Source organism: Cebus imitator, unplaced genomic scaffold (assembly GCF_001604975.1).
Source record: "Cebus imitator isolate Cc_AM_T3 unplaced genomic scaffold, Cebus_imitator-1.0 Scaffold49, whole genome shotgun sequence".
Lineage (NCBI taxonomy): Eukaryota > Metazoa > Chordata > Mammalia > Primates > Cebidae > Cebus > Cebus imitator.
Window position 1 is genome coordinate 8,327,601 of NW_016107364.1, and position 20,994 is coordinate 8,348,594.

The following is a 20,994-nucleotide window of genomic DNA, read 5'->3' on the forward strand; positions in this document are numbered from 1 at the left end:
TAAATGTAATGTATATACATAAATATAATATATAAAGCATTTATATATATAAATATATATAATTTTTTTTTTTTTGAGACAGAGTCTCACTCTGTCATCCAGGCTAGAGTTCAGTGATGCAATCTCAGCTCACCGTAACCTCCCAGACTCAAGGGATCCTCCCACCTCAGCCTACTGAGTAGCTGGGACCACAGACACACGATACCATGCCTGGCTAATGCTTTGTATTTTTGGTAGAGATGGAGTTTTACTATATTGCCCAGGCTTGTCTAGAACTCCTAAGCTCAAGTGACCCTCCCCCCTCCGCCTCCCAAAGTGCTGTGATTACGGGTGTCAGCCACCTCGCCCAGCCTCAAATTATCAGTAATTTAAAAATTACTAATTTTTAAACATCAGTAATTCAAAAGCAAGAAAAGCATATAAAAGAACACGAAACATGAGACAAATGCAAAGTATAAAAAGACATCTTTAAATGTATCAGTAATTACTTTGTACAAATGTACTAAATGATCTAGCGCTTAAATTTTGCTGTACACTGGAAAATTACCTGTGGACCTTAAAAAACAGTAATAAAACACCAATGCATGGTTCCCATTCCCATCAGATTTATTGATGTGAGGTATGAACAGGGCACTGGGACTTTTAAAAGCTTTCCAGATTATTCTAAAGTGCAGGAAATTTGGGAGCGACTGCTCTCATGCAAGACAGATTATCAAATTGGATTAAAAGAAATACTTGGCCGGGTATTCATGCCTATAATCTCAGCATTTTGGGAAGCCAGGTGGGTGGAATGCTTGAGTTCAGGAGACCGAAAACAGCCTGGGCAAAATGGTGAAACCCCATCTCTACAAAAAACTAGCTGGGCCTAGTGGTGAGCCCCTACAGTCCCAGCTATTTGGGGTGCTGAGGTGGGAGGATCACTTGAGCCCGGGAGGGGAGAGTGCAGTGAGCAGAGACAGTGTCATGTGTTGCCCAGACACTCCAGCCTGGGCAACAGAGCCCGACCCTGTCTCAAAAACAAACAAACAAACAAACAAACAAACATTATCCACACATACTTCTTAAACTCAACTTAAAGGCACACACAAGTAAGAAGGCTGGTGGTGTTATTCACATATGAGGCAAAGTTGACAATATCAAGCGTTATGAGAAATAAGGAGGAACATTTCATAATTGGAAATATTCAAAAGAGCTGGGATACATTTGTCATATTTAAGGCACAGAGAGAAGACTCGCATAGCTATACACAAAACTGATGCGAGGATGAGCAGGCACTAGGCTGTATCTGTTATCCAGGTGAGAGAGCATGGCTCAGGGGGAAATACATGTGGGAATGGCTTGGATTTGGTTTCTGTATTGGAGACAGATCTTTGATGAGATTGAGTGAGGGCTGGGGGGGGCGGGGGGAAAGGGTAAGCAACAGTGACTCCTAGACACCGCGCAAGAAAAAGGACTGAAGTATTTAAAAACATGTGAATTCCAACAGAATTGTGCTCAATGAACAGCCTCCACTTCCCCAAAGACTCCATGCTTTATGATTCCATTTATACAAAACAGCAGGTAAAAGGCTGGACACACTGGCTCACACCTGTAACCCCAACACTTTGGGAAGCTGAGGCAGAGGATCACTTGAAGCCAGGAGCTCCAGAGCAGCCTGGGCAACACAGAGAGACCTCGTCTGTACACAAAAAAATAAGCTAGGCATGTTGGTGCTCATGCAGTCCCAGCTATTCAGGAGGCTGAGGCAGGAGGACTGCTTAAGCCCAGGAGTTTGAGGCTACAGTGAACCCTGATCGTGTCACTGCTCCCCACCCTGGAAGACGGACTAAGCGAGACCCACTTTGTGTAAAAAGATAAATATTTAAAAACTCTCGTAAATTCAAACTATAGTGACCAAAGGCAGGTGGGTGGCAGGGGGAGGGGGGAAGGAGGGAGAGAGGAAACGGTTACAGAGAGACGGAGGAACATGTTCACTGTTGGTTTCGGTGATGGTTTCGCAGTGTAGACACGTATCAAAATGTATCAAACTGCACACTTTAATTTGCGACACTGCGCCGCAGCTCAAGTGACAGTCGGGTCGCTTTCCCGGGCGCGGCCGGCCTGGCCACCCCGCGCTCGGCGGCTGCGCTGCCTGTGACTGTTACCATTTCGTGCAAGTTAGCGCAGGAAACACCACACAAGAGCGACACACGTGAAACGGTCCATTTTAATGCCCTGCCCCCAGGAAAAGGAACGTTACCGAGTGCTGGCCAGGTCGTGCTCCCAGTCCCAGGTGGCGGTTCCGGGTTGGGCTCCCAGGCCTTCGCAGCGCTAGGGCGGCGCGGGCAGGGCCGCGCTCCAGGCCCTGCTGGGGCCCGAGGTGACGCGCGCACGCGAGCTCGCGGACACGCACGAGGCACCCAGGCCACGGCGGCGCCCCTGCTGGGCCCGCGGCCCGGCCCGGTGACCCCCGCGCTCCCCTCCGTCCGCGAAGGCCCCGCGGCGTCGCGCATGCGCCCCGCGCCGCCCCCGCCCCCACCGCGCCCGCGCCTAACGCCCCCACCACGGCCCGCGGGCCATGGAACCCGCCGAGGCCGGCGCGGTTCGAGCGCTCCGGTGCGCGCGTTCGGGCGCCTTACCCCCGTGAGCCCGGCGGCGCTCGGACCGGGCCGCCCGCCGCCGGGCCGCTCCGCCCGCCTCCGCCGCCGGCCGGGCGCGCCCCCGCCCCAGTGCCCGCGCGTGCGCGCCCCCGCCACCGCGTGTGAGTGTGAGTGTGAGTGAGTGTGAGTGGGTGTGGGTGCGAGCCGGGCCGCCGACGATGCCGCGGGGCCGCCCCCCGAAGCCCAGGGAGAGCAAGGCGCGCGGCGACTCCGGTAAGGCCCGCGGCCGCGCCCTCGCGCCCCGCCGGCGGCCGGTGCGGGGCCCGCGCCCTGCCAGTCCCCGGATGCGGCGCGGGGGGCGCCGGGAGCGGCGGGGCGGGGGCGGGGGCCGCGCAGACCCGGGCCGCCGCCGCCGCCGACTGGCCGGGCGGGCCGCAGCGCGGGCGGAATGATACGGGCGAGTCGCCGCCCGGCCCCTCCGCGCGCTGGGCCTACTTTCCTGGGCCGGGCGGCGGCTGAGGCGGGAGGCGGGAGGCGGGAGGCGGGAGGCGGGCGAGGGCGCGGGCGGCCGCCTCCTCCGCGCGCCCTGCCCCCGCCGGCCCGCCCGCGGTAAACTTGAGGGAAAGTGGCCGCCCCGCGTCCCGTCTAGGGGCAGGAGGGCCGCGGGGCCGGCGCCGGGGAGGCGGCCTGGCCGGAGCCCGGGCCTGCGGACGCCGCGCCCTCCGCGCCCCGCGCTCCTCCCGGACGGCGCCCCCGCCCGGCCCTGCGCGGCGCCCGCTGACCCGGGGACACCCCGGCTGGGCCCACAGGGAGGCCGTGGAGTTCGGGGTCGTGCACACAGTAGGCGCCATTGTGGTCTGGGAGGCGCAGGGTCGTGCGCACAGTAGGCTCCAGTGTTACCTGCGGAGCGCTGTAGGTCGTGCACACAGTAGGCGCCATTGTGATCCGGGAGCTTGAACCCTGAGCCTCTGCAGAGCGCTGTAGGTCGTGCACACAGTAGGCGCCATTGTGATCCGGGAGCTTGAACCCTGAGCCTCTGCAGAGCGCCGTAGGTCGTGCACACAGTAGGCGCCATTGTGATCCGGGAACTTGAACCCTGAGCCTCTGCAGAGCAACGCGGGTCGTGCACACAGTAGGCGTCAGTGTTGTGCGGGGAGCGCTAGATCGTGTACACAGTAGGCGTTAGGAAGTGTTTTCCGCGCTGATTTATGCTCCGTGGTACCTTGCTAAACTCATGAAATAACTCGGATTTTGTTTTCCAAGGAAGGAGAAAGGCCCAGAATTTAAAGGCAGGCAAAGCGACAGCAGCGGGCACCCCTAGGCCGTGGCCGTCCCGCAGGCACGGGGATGGGCCTGCTTTCCGCCGCAGCCCGGGGCCTGAGGAGTGGACTCCCCCGCGCGGGAGAACGGGGCGCCCTCGCCGGTGCTGCGGGTCCCAGGTCGAGGGCAGTGCGGTCGGGGGGCGCCGCGCCTTTTCCCGTGGGCGCTGTGGTTCCCCCGCAGGCCTGGTCCCTGGTCCCGGTCACCCGGCCAGCTGGAGCGGCGCCCCGCGTTTGGAAAGGGTTCTGAAGGGGCTCTCAGGGGGAGTCGGTGGATTGTGCCTTGACTTCCACTGATTTTTATTTAACTGCTTAGCTTGGTGACTCAGGTGTTCCCCTTTTCTTGGGGATGAGTAAACTGAGGCTCATGAAAGAGTTTGTGACCAAAGAACACAAGTGCCCCGGAAAAAGGTTGGGCCTGGAAACGACGAAGGATTCTGTGAATTCTGCGTTTAGGAAGAAAGAGGTAATGGGTAGGAATGGACGTAAACGCACTCATAGGCCACACCGAAGCAGGCATTCTTGTCGTGATTGCACTCGGTAGGGGTCACTCACACGCACGCGAGGGAAACGTGGACGTGGCCGACAGGTGTTTGAATGAGCGCTCACACACCTCATGGGCCTCTGGCTGCTGGAGAGAGGTTGGCTGCACCGTGACCCAGGTATGCAGATTTCTAGTTGGGTGACAGCAGTGCTCAGAATTTTTGTGAATGGTTGATGCTGTCTGGAAGGAAGCCTTTGTTGCCCATCCCACTGTTCTGGCCTTGATCTTAATTTGTTAGATGTTTAATATTTTTGTTTTGTTAATATGCCTTCTGCCAAAAATATTGTAAGGTGCAGTGTCTTAGTTGGAAGAAGGCTTAGCATAGAGAAAGCATGTAAAATTTCCGCTGGTACAGGCGGGGCACCCATTCCTCCAGTATCCCCGTCTCACCCATGGTCTCCCTGTCCACCTGGTGTTTCCCCTCAAGCCTCAGGAATTACTACTCCATTTCTCTTATCTCCCGGCACACTTCCTAATTTAGTCTTGCAGCTTCTACCTCGGGAAGGTGTTATTAACTGTGGTCCCCACCTCTTTCCATCTGCAGCGGTAGCCTCTGTCCCGGCCGGCCGGAGGCTGCAGGAGCCTCTCACTGCCCTGCTGTCAGCGTGGATGATCTTGTTGAATGTAAATCAGATGGCCACACCCACACCCTGATTAAAACTCTGCAGTGGCTTCCTCATCCCTGGAACAGAAACCCACATCCCACAGGATCCTGTGGCTAAGGCCTTGCCTGGCTCTCATTTCTCTTTCCTTCCTCTGGCATGCAGTCTTTTGAGTTCCTTCATGCCACGTTAGTTTTTGTCTGGGGGCACTTGCCATTTCCTAGACTGAGAAACACCTTTTACTAGTCTGTGGCTCCAGGTGCTTCAGTGTCTTCAGAGAGGCCTTCCTCAGACCTGCTTAAAAGCAACCTTTCCCTTCTTAACACCAGTCCTCCTTTAGCAAAGTGGTTCTCAAACTGTAGTTCGTGGACCTCTCGGGGTTCCCTGAGATTTCAGATTCTGTAAGGTAAATGCCATAATGTGACTAAGCCTATTAGGCTTTTTCACTTGGTTAACTTTTGCACTAATCGTACGAAAGCAATTGTGGGCACAACTGCTGACACCTTAGCACGAATCTGGGTGGTGGTGGCAATACCTGAGTCATGCTGTGTTATCTTCATGGATCACAGTCAAAAAGAACAGGTTGCACAAGAGAGAATGCAGAGTATATATGACAATCCAACTGTCTTTTATTCATCGAGACATTAAAAAGATTCCTAGGCTGGGCATGGTGGCTGACACCTGTAATCCTAGCACTTTCGGAGCCTGAGGTGGGTAGATCACGAGGTCCAGCGTTTGAGACCAGCCTGGCCAACATAGTGAAACCCCCTCTCTACTAAAAATACAAAAAATTAGCTTGGCGTGGTGGCAGGTGCCTGTAATCCCTGCTACTTGGGAGGCTGAGGCAGGAGAATCACTTGAACCTGGGAGGTGGAGATTGCAATGAGCCAAGATCACGCCACTGCACTCCAGTCTGGGCAACAGTGCGAGGCTCCATCTCGGAAAAAGATTTGTAAAAATAAAAACCATTCTTACTATTTTTGAGGAAGATATATTTTTTCATAAAACAATGTTAAGATGTAATAGACGTTTTAAATGAATAAATGTTTCAAAAATTGCATAGTTTTAACTTCTAATAGGATAAACATCAATAGATATAATTTACATAAGCTAAAAAGTCTTTGAGGGCCTCTTTATATATATATTTAGTGGATATATAAAATATATATTTTTTATAGATATGTTTTATATATATATATATATATGGTGGGGGAGAGGGAGAGACAGACAGACAGGGTCTTACAGTGTTGCCCAGGCTGGTCTTGAACTCCTGGGCTCAAGTGATTCTCCCACCTCAGCCTCCCAAAGTTTTGGGATTAAGAATGTCTAAAAGGGCTGGGTGCGGTGTCTCATGCCTGTAATCCCAGCACTTTGGGAGGCCTAGGCAGGTGAATCACGAGGTCAGGAGATCGAGACCAACCTGGCTAACATGGTAAAACTCCATCTCTACTAAAAATGTAAAACAATTAGCTAGGCGTGGTAGCACACACCTGTAGTCTCAGCTACTTGGGAGGCTGAGGCAGAAAAATTGCTTGAACCTGAGAGGTGGGGGTTGCAGTGAGCTGAGATCTGAGATTGCGTCATTGCACCCTAGCCTGGGTGATAGAGCAAGACTGTCTCAAAAAAAAAAAATGTATAAAAGGGTCCTGAAACCAAAATGTTTAAGGAACATTGCTCTATGTGTTACTGTGCTAATCATGATTCTCATAATTGAAATGGTTTTATTTTCTGTTACTCCATTATGAATATTATTCCTAAGAAAATTGCAAGGGACGTAGGGATTTTTTTTTTTTTTTTTTTTTTGAGATAGAGTCTCACTCTGTGACCCAGGCTGGAGTGCAGGGGAACTGTATTGGCTCACTGCAACCTCCATCTCCTGGGTTCAAGCAATTCTCCTGCCTCAGCCTCCCGAGTAGCTGGGATTACAGGCAACCACCACCGTGCCTGGCATTTTTTTTTGTTTTTAGTAGAGATGGGGTTTCACCATGTTGGCCAGACTGATCTCGAACTCCTGACATCAGGTGATCCGCCCTCCTAAGCTTCCCAAAGTGCTGAGGTTACAGGTGTTAGCCACCATGCCCAGCCGGGATGTAGGGATTTTTACAGATAAGGGAATCAAGCTCAGAGCGGATACCTGAATTTATTTATTTATTTATTTTTGAGTTGGAGTCTCACTCTGTTGCCTAGGCTGGAGTGCAGTGATGCAATCTCAGCTCACTGCAACCTCCACCTTCCCGGTTCAAGCGATTCTCCTGCCTCAGCCTCCTGAGTAGCTGGGATTACAGGTGTGAGCCACCACACCTGAGTAATTTTTTTGTTTTTTAGTAGAGATGGGGTTTTACCAGTGTTGATCAGGCTGGTCTCCAACTCCTAACCTCAAATGATCCGCCTACCTTGGCCTCCCAAAGTGCTGGGATTACAGGTGAAAGCCACTGTGCCCAACCTGGATACCTGATCTGGAAGGTCCACCCAGCTAGTGAGTGGCAGAGTTGGGAACTGATCTCCTTTTTAGTCCAAAGCATGCATTTTAGACCTGTCATGGTGGTTCATGCCCATAATCCCAGCACTTTGGGAGGCTGAGGCCAGCAGATCACTTGAGGCCAGGAGTTTGAGACCAGCCTGGCCCACATGGTGAAACCCTTTCTCTATTATAAAAAAATTAGCCAGGCATGGTGGCGGGCACCTGTAGACCCAGTTACTTGGGAGTGCTGAGGCATGAGAATTGCTTCAGCCCAGCAATTCTGGGTGGAGGTTGCAGTGAGCCGAGATCACACCACTGCACTCCAGCCTGGGTGCCAGAGGGAGACTCAGTCTCAAAAAACAAGAAAAATGGTGTGCATTTTAGTGCTCTGCCTTGATGGATATAAAGCCCTTCATCTGGATTAATTCATGTATTCAACAACCATTTTTAAAGCACTTCTGTGACAGGTGAGCCCTGTGCTGGGGTCTAGGAATACAAAGCTGAACAAGAGACATGATCTCTAAGTATCCTTATAATGGTAGAAATAGTGTTCATGGTGACAGATCAGGCACTTGAAGTCTAGGCTTCCTGGAGAAAATGATAAAATTGAAACCTAAAGAAACGAATAAGGAGAGGCCCAAAGAATATTAGTTGAAGTAGTCGCTCGATAAGGACAGGAGAAGTGAGCCTCATGGGTATGGAGGGGGCAGCATTCATTCAGCACTTGCTGTGTCCCTAGCACACTCCTGGGGATAGGATGAGTGAGATATGCTTTTTTGTGTATCATAATTCTTTTAGCAATAGTGTGACCTTAATAAGGAATAATGTGACCTTGAAGGAAACCACATTTTGGAATCTTGTATGACTTCCATCTGTTTTTTCCAATGGAATGGTACAAAATTTTTCTTTTTAGCTTGCTCCGTTACTTGGCCTCATTCTATTTCTTTTTCCTTTTGGAGGGATATTTATAATACTTAGTTCGTTTCTAGAGAGCAGAGACAAGCAGACCGTGAGCCCAATGTATAAACAAATCTTTTACTGATTAGATTACCAGTTCAAGAATTTTAGATTTTTTTGGATGAATTCAGGAGCCCAAGGGGAGGGCACCACAGCAGAAGCTAGGGGTAGTAGGACTTTAACTTTTTTTTTTTTTTTTTTTTTTTTTTTTTTTTTTTTTTTTGAGACAGGATCTTCTTGATCTACTTAAAATAGTAACTTTCTAACAATATCAGGTATCTATCTAAGGATGAAAGGGTTCACTCTCCTTCACTGAACTTTTTAGGTAGGCAGAAATTTAGAGTATTTATTTATTTATTTTGGAGATGGAGTCTTGCTCTGTTGCCCAGGCCGGAGTGCAGTGGCACAATCACAACTCACTGCAACCTTTGCCTCTCAGGTTCAGGTGATTCTCCCACCTCAGCCCCTGGAGTAGCTAGGATTACAGGAACGTGCCACCGTGCTCCGCTAATTTTTTGTATTTTTAGTAGAGATGGAGTTTCGTCATGTTGGCCAGGCTTGTCTTACACTCTTGACCTCTGGTGATCTACCTCCCTAGGCCTCTCAAAGTGCTGGGATTACTTTAGCTTTTTAAGAAGCAGGAGGCAGCTGGAGCTCTAAGACCCTTAGGCTTAACTTGCTTCATGGAGACAGCTTCTGCTTAAAATAGTAACTTTCTAACAATGTCAGGTATCTATCCAAGGATGAAACCCTCCACTCCCCATAGTTGAACTTTTTAGGTAGGCAGAAATTTGAAAAATTTATTTATTTTGAATTCAGAGTCTTGTTCTGTTGCCCAGGCCGGTGTGCAGCGGCATGATCTTGGCTCACTGCAACCTCCGCCTCCTGGGTTCAGACAGTCCTCCAGTCTCAAGTCTCCCAAGTAGCTGAGACCACAGGCACATGCCGCCATGCCACCACACCTGGCTAATTTTTTGTATTTTAGTAGAGACGGGGTTTCACCGTGTTACCCAGGCTGGTCTCGAACTCCTGAGCTCAGTCAATCTGCCCACCTTGGCCTCCCGAAGTGCTAAGATTACAGGCGTGAGCCAGCGTGCCCAGCCTAGAAATGTAGAGTATTTAGTGTTTTGAAGGAAGTATGATCAGATAACCTATAAAGGTTTTATAATCCTGGTGTTGAGTAGTGACATCACATGGGTTCAAAGTCTTGATTTTTCACGAAAAACAAGATTGGGAGAAGCCATAGTAAACCATAATTCCTTATTAGACAAAGTCAATCCCACACTTTTGGAATGCTTATTATATTTCATGGCCTTTATGTTGTCTGTGTGTACAGAGATAGTATATCTTTGATTTCAAGAAAGTAGCAGTGTTTTTCAAGCTATTTTTTGTCATAGAACTTTTCTTCACATGAAGTATCATGGCAAGGCCTGGAACAGGGCTCTCACTTTTGGCAGCTCATGCATTATGGAATCTCCTGGGGGAGCTTTTTAAAGATCCCAGTGACCAGGCCTCACCCCAGTCCCATTCCATCAGAGCCTGTGGGGTGTGTGTGTGTCGGAGGGGATCACCGGTGCTTTTCAAGTCCCCCAGCTGACTCCACTGTGTGTCGAGGCTGAGAAGCAAGGCCTGCAGCAGAGCCGTCAGGTTGAAGAGGTCAGGGATTTAGAGAGAGCCTACTCTTCCGAGGTGCCTTCCCCTAAAATTTCTCTCAGCATAGTTGGAAACTATTGCTTTAGTGGACTAAAATTAAGAATGTATGCGATCTAATAAACTGCCATGAACAAAGACTCCATGCTCTTAATATAGAAGTCAAAACCTCACGTCTGAGGGTGAGACAATCATGCAAACTAGTGAAGCCCTTAAAGGTAACAGGTAGTGGCAATTACTCGCCTGCTCTAGGGACTGGGCGAATGGCAGAGCTCTTGTTTTGTTCAAAGGAGCAGGCTCCCACTCCACTCCATTTGGTTATTGCCATAGCTTATGATTTCTTCTTTTTAGTGTTTTTTTTTTTTTTTTTGAGATGGAGTCTTGCTGTTTCGCCTGGGCTGGAGTGCAGTGGTGTGATCTTGGCTCACTGCAACCTCCACCTCCTGGGTTCAAGTGATTCTCCTGCCTCAGCCTCCTGAGTAGCTGGGACTACAGGCACGTGACACCATGCCCAGCTAATTTTTTGTATTTTTAGTAGAGATGGTCTCGATCTCATGATATTGTAATTTGCCTGCCTCGGTACAGGTGTGAGCCACCACGCCTGACCCTTTTTCATTTTTAATTGAGACAGGGTCTTGCTCTGTCACTCAGGCTGGAGTGCAGTGGCGTGATCTCAGTTCACTGTACTCCTCCTCTGTGGCTCAAACCATCCTCCCACCTCAGTCTCCTGAGTGGCTGGGACTTCAGTCTCATGCCACCATGCCCGGCTAATTTTTGTGTTTTCTGTAGAGATGGGGTTTCACCATGTTGCTTAAGCTGGTCTCAACCTCCTAGACTCAAGTGATCCCCTGCCTTGGCCTCTGGAAGTACTGGGATTCCAGGCATGAGCCACTGGGCCCAGCCAGCTTATGGTTTCTAAGAGAAGCCAGAAATATGTCCATTTATTTGAAGCCTCTTCATTGGTACATTTAAGTGACTATTTTAGTGAGGAAAAAGCACCTGCCTAGGAAAGTGCACACGTTTTACGTGAAGAGCTTCATGAGATTTTCTGTGAGCCAGCACCCCGAGCGTGTTTGTGCCCCTTCCAATCACTGGCCCTCCTCCCACTGTCTTGGCTGGCTTCTGATACCTCATGTTAGCTTTACCTGTTTTTGAACTAAATTGAATTTATAGTATGAAACCATTTTTTCTCTGGCTTTATTCATTCAATATTTTTATGAGATTATTCCTGTTGCTATACAGCAGAACTGTGTTTATTTTGAAAGGGATATAGTATTCCATTATATGAACCTACCAGAATTATTCTTCTACTCTTGATATTTGGGTTATTTCCAGTTTTTTGGCTATTTTGAATAAGTGTGGCTACAAACTTTTCTGTATTTCTGGGCCACAGTGGATAAAGCCAGCCAGTGACAGTCCTGGCTTCCTCTCCTACCAGCGGGGCATGAGAGTGCTTTTGTTCCCAGCTCAGCAACACCTAGTATCACCTCTCCCAGGGGATCCAATCTTTTGGCTTCCCTGGGCCATATTGGAAGAAGAATTTTCTTGGGCCACACATAAAATACACTAACACTAATGATAGCTGGTGAGCCAAAAAAAAAAAAAAAATGCAAAAAAAATCTTAAAATGTTTTAGGAAAGTTTACAAAATTGTGTTGAGCCACGTTCAAAGCTGTTTTGGCCTGGGCCTCATGTGGGCCATGGGTTTAACGAGATTAGCCTGTGCCTTTATTGTTTAGCTGTTTTGGTATGTGTAGTGGTATCTCAGTTTGATTTTGATTTTGAGTTTTATGCTAATGTAGTTTTTATGTTTGTCAGCCATTTGTTCTTTTTTGCTAAGCTCCTGTTTAAGACCTTGGCCTGTTTTTCTACTGGGCATATATATTTTAAAATTAATACTTTCTTCCCCCCTTCTCACTACTGCACTTGTCTAAAAAAACAAAGTCTAAAAAAAACAAATTAATACTTTCTTTTCTAGAGCAGTGTCAGGCTTACCCAAAATTGAGCAGATAATATGGAGCAATACTGTGGAGATATCTTGTCTCTCCTCACAGTTTCTCATATTACTAACATATTGCATTAATGTATTAAGTTTAGCCAGTGTTGATACATTGTTATTAACTAAAGCCCATAGTTTCCATGAGGATATATTCTCTGTTTTGTGCATACCATGGTTTGGACAAATGCATAGTGTCTCATATCTACCTTACAGTGTCATACAGAATAGTTTAACTGCCCTTTGTTCCCTCTATTCATCCTTCCCTTCCCTGACCAAGGGCAACCACTGATATTTTTATTGTCCATATCATTTTGCCTGCCCCAGAATGTCACATAGTTGGAAGCATTCAATATGCAACTTTTTCAGGTTGGCTTTCAGTAACAACATTCATTTTTATTCCTCCATGTCTTTTCAAGGCTTAATAGGTGTTTGATTTTGCTGCTGAATAATATTCCACTGTACGGATGTATCACATTTATCCTTTTACATTTTGGACATCTTGGTTGCTTCCAGTTTTTAGCAATATGAGTAAAGTTGCTTTAAATATTTGTGTGCAGGTTTGTGTTGGACGTAAGTTCTCAAGTCATTGGGGTAAATCCCATGGACTATGACTGCTGGATTCTAAGGTAAAACTATATTTAGTTTTTTCTAACAGGCTGCCAAATTGTTTTCCAAAGTGGTTGTACCATTTTGTACCAGCAATGAATGAGAGTTTCTATTGTACATCCTAACCAGCATTTGGGATTAATTAGCTTTTTGAATTTTAGCCATTCCTTTAGGAGTGTACTGGATATCTCATTTTAATTTGCAGTTTTCATTATATGTTTACTTTTCAACATATGATGTTGAGCATCTTCTCAAAGGCTTATTTGCCATCTGTGTGTCTTCTTTGGTGAAGAGTTGTATGCTGTTTTATTATTGATTTGTAGGAGTTCTTCATATACTCTGAATGAGTTTTTTATAGTCTCCTATTCATTCTTTTAAAGATACCTTCTGATTAAACAAGTTCTTAATACCAATTTGTCACTCCTTTCCTTTAATACTTTTGGGATCTATTATCTAAATAATATTTGACAACTGTAATATTTTCCTATGTTTTCATCTAGAGGCTTTATTGTTTTACTTCTCACCTTTATTTTATGTATTTGAGGCAGGGTCTTGCTCTGTCACCCAGGCTATAGTGCAGTGGCGTGATCTTGGCTAACTGCAACCTCTGCTTTCTGGGTTCAAGTGATTCTTGTGCCTCAGACTCCAAGTAGCTCAGATTACAGGTGTGCGCCACCAGACTTGGCTAATTTTTTGTATTTTCAGTAGAGATGGGGTTTCACTGTGCTGGCAAGGCTGGCTTCCAACTCCTGGCCTCAAGTGGCCCACCTGCCATGGTCTCCCAAAGAGCTGGAATTATAGGCGTGAGCTGCTGCACCCAGCCGTATGTCTCACCTTTATTTTAACACTTCCCTCTGAAAGTGATTTGAAAAGAGAAAGGTCAGGACTTCTCCTGACCAATTAATATCTGCACTATTTGTTGGAATTACCATATTTGTCTATTTTTGTATACAGTTGCAAATCAGGTGAGGAATTGTTCTGTACCTGCTTCTTTTCCATTGTTTTTTGTTGTTGTTGTTGCTGTTCCTGGGTAGTCCATTTCATGCTGTCTTAATTAGCTATTCTGAGTCTTGGTATCTAGTACAGGAAATGTAAGTCGTCTACTTAGTTTTAAATTTTCGTGATCATCTTGACAATTGTTGGTATTTTTCAATTTCATGTAGATTTTTGAATCAGTATATATGTTTTCATAAAAAAAACTTGCTGGAATCTTGATCAAATTACATTGACTCTATCCATAATATGGGTGGAACTAATATCTTTGCAACCTTGAGTCTTTGAAGCTGAACATGATCGCTCCTATAATTTCTTTCTCATTATCACCTCTCAGTAATGTTTTGGGACTTCAAGATAGGGGACTTATACAAATATTGTTAAATTTACTCTTAGATATTTGATGTTTCCTGAAACTATTGTTGATAGTATTTTTAAAATTTTATTCTCTATATGTTACTTGTTTATAGAAATAAAATTGGTGTTTAAAAATTGATATTCTAGCCAAAGTCTTTTACATATTATTTGTGATAGTTTATCTGTAGATTCTTTTGGAATTTTCTCTATAATCATATTTGTAAATATCGACAGGTTTATTTCTTCATTTCTCATCTTTGTCATTTTTGTTACTTTTTTTTTCTGGCTCATGGTACTGGCTAGGATCTCTTTTATCATGGTGAATAAATGTAGTGAATGATGGATGTTCTTAATTTGTTCCTAACTGCAGGAGGAAAATTATATTATTAACTAGGGGTTTATTGCGTTTTTTTTTGGGGGGGGGTGCAGGTAGATATTATTTATCAGATTACGTAAGTTTTATTTCTGTTTTGCTAAGTGTTTTTATCATGAATGGGTCTTGCATTTTATCATGTTTATTTTGTATGTATTGTGGTGATCATGTGATTTTTTGTTTATATTTTGTTGATAGGGTGAAATACATTATTTTTCTAATGGTAAGCCAAAGTTATATTCCTGGGATACAAGCAAACTTGTTATGATGTTATCCTTTTTTTGTATATCTGGATTTCATTTGCACATACTTAGGAATTTTATATCTGTGTTTATGAGCCACATTGGCCTGTACTTTTATGTTTTTATATTACCATTCTCAAGTTTGATACCAGTATTTTGCTAGCTTCATAAGATAGGTTGGGAAGTCTTCCTTTATTTTCTTTTCTCTGTAAGAGTTTATAATAAGGTTGACATTATGTTGTTTTAAAATCTTTGGTAGAATTCCCTGTTCGAATCATTTGGGCTTTGAGAATTCTTTGGGGAAATTTTATGTTATTTTTAATTTTTAAAATAATTTAAAAAATAGACATGAGGTCTCGCCATGTTGCCCATCTTGTCTTGAACTCCTAGGCTCAGGTAGTCCTCTCGCCTAGGCCTCCCAGCGTGCTGGACTTACAGGCGGGAGCCACCATGCCTGGGCCTTTTGGGGAAAAATTTAAACTGCAGATTCAATTTCTTTAATATGTATAAGACAACTCAAGTTTAAAATTTGTGTCAGGTTTGGTAAGTTTTGTTTGTAAGAATCATCTAATATTTTAAGATTTATTAACATAACATTATTCATAAGTATCTTTTATTATCTTTTTATGACTATAGGCTCTGTAGTGATGGCCGTCCTCTTTTCTCTGATGGTGGAGATGTGCTTTTTCTTAGTTTTTTTCTTAGTCATGACAGGGTTTATCAATTATAATAATTTCAAAGAGCCACGTTTAGACTTTCAATTCAATTAATAGATGTTTGTTTTATATTTCATTAGTTTCTTCTCTTTATCATTTTCCTCTTCCTACTTTCCTTAGGATTTTTTTTTTTTTTCATTTCAAGTTTTAATGAAAGCTTGTATATAAGATTACTTTATTTGTACACCTTCTCAATTGTTTCCTCCTTGTATTTGCCCTCTTCCTTTTCTACTTGGCGAGATTTGGCTTTCTGTTCAAAGATCTTTCTGTGGTCCTCGTCCAGTTTTGGCCTAGTGATAACCCCCTTGCTGGGTGAATGCCTGCACAGACAGTTGTGCCATTAGCCTTCTCCTGCTGCACCCATTCAGTGGAGAGGACATACTTCTTCCTGTAAACCTGGACTACTTTGCCAGTTTGCCGACCTTTATAGTGTCCTCATACAGCCTGAATTTCACCATCCTTTCGGATGGGCATGGATCGAACATTGTACTTCTCAGCTCTTTGGAAAGAGGGGAAGATACAAGGTGCATTGAAATGCCTTTTGTGGTTTTGCTTTGGTCAGAAGTCAAAAGGGATTGAACTTCATTTTGGTTGCTGTCACTTCAGTGATGGGCGCAAAAGGGAAAGGAACTACATGCTGTTTCCGGTTTTGTACCTACATTTTATTTTCTGTTTGTTTTTTTTTTACCCCCAGCTTCTTGATGTGGACACTTAACTAATTTTCAGCTTTTCTTATTTTCTAATATATACATTTACAATTGTAGGTATTAAGGCTGTTGGCACTTCTGTATTTTTAACTGTGTCCACCAAAGTTTGATATGGTTTATTCTTATCTTCACTAAGTTCAAGATTATTTTCTAATTTCTACTGTGATTTCTTGTAAGATATTGAAAAAAATGTGGCCTAAGTTTAAAACTACCTTCATTGTCATTGATTTCTAGTTTACTTGGGTTGTTGTCAGAGAACTTACCTTGAATTATTTAATCATTGGAAACCTTCTTGAGTCTTTTCATGTTCTCTGTTTATAACTGGTAAATGTTTGACGTGCACTTGAAAATAACATATCAATTTTTTTTGTCACTTAGAAAAGTGTATTAAATATTAAATTCTCCTATGATTGTAAATTTGTCTATTCTTATATTCTGTCAATCTTTTTATTTTGAAGCTACATTTTTAACCATACAGATTTAAAGATCTTATACTTTACTGATATGTTAACTGTTTTTATCTTTATGAAATAAATCATGCTGTATATCTAGTATGATGTTTGCTGTAAAGCCTTCTTTGTTTAATATTGGTACACCTGCACCATGACTACTTTGGTTAATGTTCTAATAGAATTTCTTTTTGCATTCTTTTATAAATGTGTCCCTCTGTCCTTATATGTAAGTTGTATCTCTTGCAAGCAGCCTATAGTTAACTTTTCTAAGTATGGCCTGATAATCTTTGTCTTTAATTGATATCTGATTTTAAGTACATTTAAGCCTGTTTTGAGACATCGTTTTCTGCTTGATTCATCATTTTATGTTCCCTTTTCTTTCTTGCATTCTATTGGCTCAGTATTTTTAAATGCCATTTATACCTCACCATCCATTAGCCTGCTATTTATACATTCTTTATAATTTTTTTCTTTGAGACATGGTCTCACTCTGAGTTGCCCAGGCTGGAGTGCAGTGGTGCAAACATAGCTCCCTGCAGCCCCAAACCTCCAGGTGCAAGTGATTCTCCTGCTTCACTCTCCCAAGTAGCTGGGACTACAGGTGCGCACCACCATGCCTGGCTACATTTTTATCTTTTATTTTTTAAAGACAGGATCTTGCTATGTTACCCTTAAACTCTTGGCCTCAAATTTTCCTCCTGCCTTAGTCTCCCAAGTAGCTGGGACTGCAGGTGTAAGCCACCATTCCTGGCCCTTTTCACCTCTTGATAGTGCCCTTTGAGGCATGAAAGTTTTTTATTTGTGTGTTTATTTATTTTGAGACACAGTCTCGCTCTGACACCCAGGCTGGAGTGGTGCCATCTTGGCTCACTGCAACCTCTGCCTCCCAGGTTCAAGTGATTCTCGTGCCTCAGCCTCTGGAGTAGCTGAGATTACAAGGAAATTCTACCATCTCTGGCTAATTTTTTTTTTTTTTTTGAGACACAGTTTTACTCTTGTTGCCCAGGCTGGAGTGCAATGGGGCGATCTCAGTTCACTGCAACCTCTGCCTCCCAGGTTTAAGTGATTGTCCTGCCTCAGCCACCTAAGTAGCTGGGATTACAGGCCCGGCTAGTTTGTGTTTTTAGTAGAGATGGGGTTTCTCCATGTTGGTTAGGCTGGTCTCAAACTCCTGACCTCAGGTAATCTTCCCTCTTCGGCCTCACAAAGTGTTGGGATTAGAGGCGTGAGCCACCACGCCCAGCCTCATTAATTTTTGTATTTTTAGTAGAGATGAGTTTTCGCTATGTTGGTCAGGCTGGTCTTGAACTCCTGGCTTCAAGTGATATGCCTGCCTCAGCCTCCCAAAGTGCTGGGATTATAGGCATGAGCCACAGCGCCCATCCTTCACAAAAGTTTTAAATTTTAACGAAGTATAATTTATGTTTTTTTCCTTTGGTTATTTGTAGCTTTTGGTGTCAGATTTAAGATACTGTTGCCAAATTAATAGTTATGAAGCTTATGTTTTTCTTCTAAGAGTTTTATAGTTTTAGTCCTTAAATTGAAGTCTTTGATCTGATTTAATTTTTGTGTATGGTGTGAGGTGAAGGTCTGAATTCTTTTTTTTTTTTTTGAGACAGAGTTTTACTCTTGTTGCCCAGGCTGGAGTGCAATGGTGGGATCTCGGATCACTGCAACCTCTGCCTCCCAGGTTGAAGCAATTCTCTTGCTTCAGCCTCCCAAGTAGCTGGGATTACAGGCACCTGCCACCATGCCTGGCTGTTTTTTTTTTTTTTATTTTAGTAGAGACGGGGTTTCACCATGTTGGCCAGGCTGGTCTTGAATTCCTGATGGCAGGTGATCCACCTCCTTGGCCTCCCAAAGTGCTGGGATTACAGGCGTGAGCCACCGCGCCCGGCCAGCTAATTTTTTTATATTTATAGTAGAGGTGGAGTTTCACCATGTTGGCCAGGCTGGTCTTGAATTCCTGATGGCAGGTGATCCACCTCCTTGGCCTCCCAAAGTGCTGGGATTACAGGCCACTATGCCCAGCCTTTATCTTTTGCCTGTGTATATCCACTTCTGCTAGAACTATTTATTGAGGAGACTATTCTTGCCTCATTGAATGATACTGCCATTCTTGTCAGAAATCAATGGATAATATATATGTGTGTTTACTTCTGGACTCTCACTAGTGTCTGTCCTTTTGCAAATTTCATACTGTTTTGATGTGGCAATGATACTTTGTGTCAAGACACTTTAAAATGAATACATAGCCATTAGAATTAGTTATTTGTGTATCACTTAAAGACACCTTGAAAATTGCTGGTGGTACCTGTCAGAAGACACTGCATATTTTTTGGAAATACGTACTTTTGCATCACTGGACAGCAAACTAGGCTCAAATACTCAACATCACATTTATCAGCTTAAAAATGCTTGGCAGAGAACATTCAGTAGATGGGTTAAAAATATATGGAGTGAAGTACATTGATCTTGGGCACAGTAGTGAGAAAGAGACAACTGTCTTTATTGTGTTAATTTTCATAAAATGATTATTTAGGAGAGCAACCAGTCTTTCCATCCCATGACTAAGACAGGGCCTTACCAGCCTTAGGGAGATTATGGTTAAGTAAACATTAGAGATTTTTACTGTAGAAAATAATGTATAGCTATATAAACCTTTAATGCCTTTATCACTCAGGGACTTCACTGTGGCAGGAGGAGTGCTGTGATGTGTGGAAAGTCGTGGAAATTTCAGGGATTGCAGTTGTGATGGCTGTGATTCCAGATGGAGTCATAGTTTACGATTTAGTGCAGGAGTTGGCAAGCATTCTTTCTGTCAAGGGTTATATGGGAAATGTTTTAGACTGCATAGGTTGTATGACCTCTGTTGTACATATAGCAGATCTGAGTAGTTTCAGTGAACCCTTGTGTACCAAAAAGGCTAGACCATAGTTACTTGGCCCCCCAATCTAGAGGAAAAGATAGGAAGAGAAAACAAGTTATGTATTATGGCCCTTGATTTTTGAGTAAACTATATTGATATATAATATACAGAGAAGAATAGAAATTGTGGTTGGCTCAATGAATTTTTTGCAAAGAGAACTCACTTATGTAGGCAGCACCCAGATTAAGAAAGAAGACATTGGTGGCACCCTAAGAAATCTTCATTAAGCTCCATCCCAGTAAGGACCCTCCTCTTTGCTACTAGCCACTTTTCCTGATTTCTAATAACAAAGGTTAGTTTTGCCTATTTGTTGACCTTTTTAAATAAAATGAAACCATACAGATTGTTTTCTTACATCTGGCTTCTTTTGGTAAAAATGTGAGATGTGTCCATGTTTTTGTGCAGAGCAGAAGTTTTCTCATTCTCACTGTTTGGTAGTATTCCATCATAAAAACTGCTCTAACGTATTTGCCCATTCTGCTGTTGGAGGGCATTTGTGTTTTTCGTTGCTGCCCGTTGTAAATTGTGCTACTATGAATGTTTTAAACATGGCTTTTCGGTGCACATACATACACATTTCTGTTGGATTTGTATTATCCAGTGCAACTGCTGGATTATAAGTATTCATGTATTTAGCTTTATTTGATGCTGCAAAATAGTTTTCAAGAGTTGCCATAGCAATTTTCATGCCCTCTGGCAGTATATGAGATTTCCAGTGACTTCATTTCCTCATCAATCCGTGGTGTTGTCTTTTTAATTGTAGCCATCTGATGGGTGTGCGCCTTAAAAAGTATTTTAAAAGTTATTTCACATTTATCATATAACTTGAATCTTAACAACCCTGTGAGTAGGTGGGACAGAAATCATTACCCTTATCTTTGGGTACAGAATCAGGCTGGGGAAGTTTATTTATTTGGCTTGCTGGAGACTCACAACTCATAACTTGGCAGGAATGAGGCTTACCCTCAAGTCGTCTGACTCCAGGTGCTTATTTATCAGTGTCTTCCCAGTCTCTGCCGTGTAGCCATATTTTGATGTACAGATACCCATCTTTGAAGATGCATGTTTTATTGGAAATGGGGACAGAGTCTCAGAATGGGCTCTTCACAGTTCTCTGTGGCGCTCTTTGGCTCTACTTGGTCTAAAAGTAAATAAGCGTGTTGTTTTCATGTCCACACAAATCGTATGTTTGTAGAGGTGAAAATAGAATAATGGCAGTGAACAGAACAAGAAATTTTACTACATATAGAAAATTAGTTTTTTTGCATTGTCAACGGAAGCACTCTGCTTTGCAGTATGCTGCTGGATCATTTTCAGAAAGACCCTGTTATTTTTAGATCCTCAGCCTAGAATTCTTAAGAGTTCTGGTTAAAAGTGAGGCTATAGACACTTGAGGTGTTATTTTATTATAATTTAATATGCTGTTGTTTTGTTTAATTTGGATAATGTTTATGTAGTGCCTGATCATCCATCTTTCCAAGTTTACCGTCTTTCTTTTTTTTTTTTTTT

The 20,994-nt window shown here is 44.1% G+C and overlaps 1 protein-coding gene across 1 annotated transcript in view; it reads left to right on the forward strand.

Moving 5' to 3' along the window:
- Nucleotides 1-2,677: 2,677 nt before the first annotated feature.
- ZNF236 (zinc finger protein 236) overlaps nt 2,678-20,994 on the forward strand; it is a 159,739-nt gene continuing 141,422 nt past the window's right edge. The window contains exon 1 of the mRNA XM_037738147.1: nt 2,678-2,852. Coding sequence (XP_037594075.1) covers nt 2,798-2,852 — 55 coding nt within the window. The 5' untranslated portion in view covers nt 2,678-2,797. The remainder of the gene's footprint in view (nt 2,853-20,994) is intronic.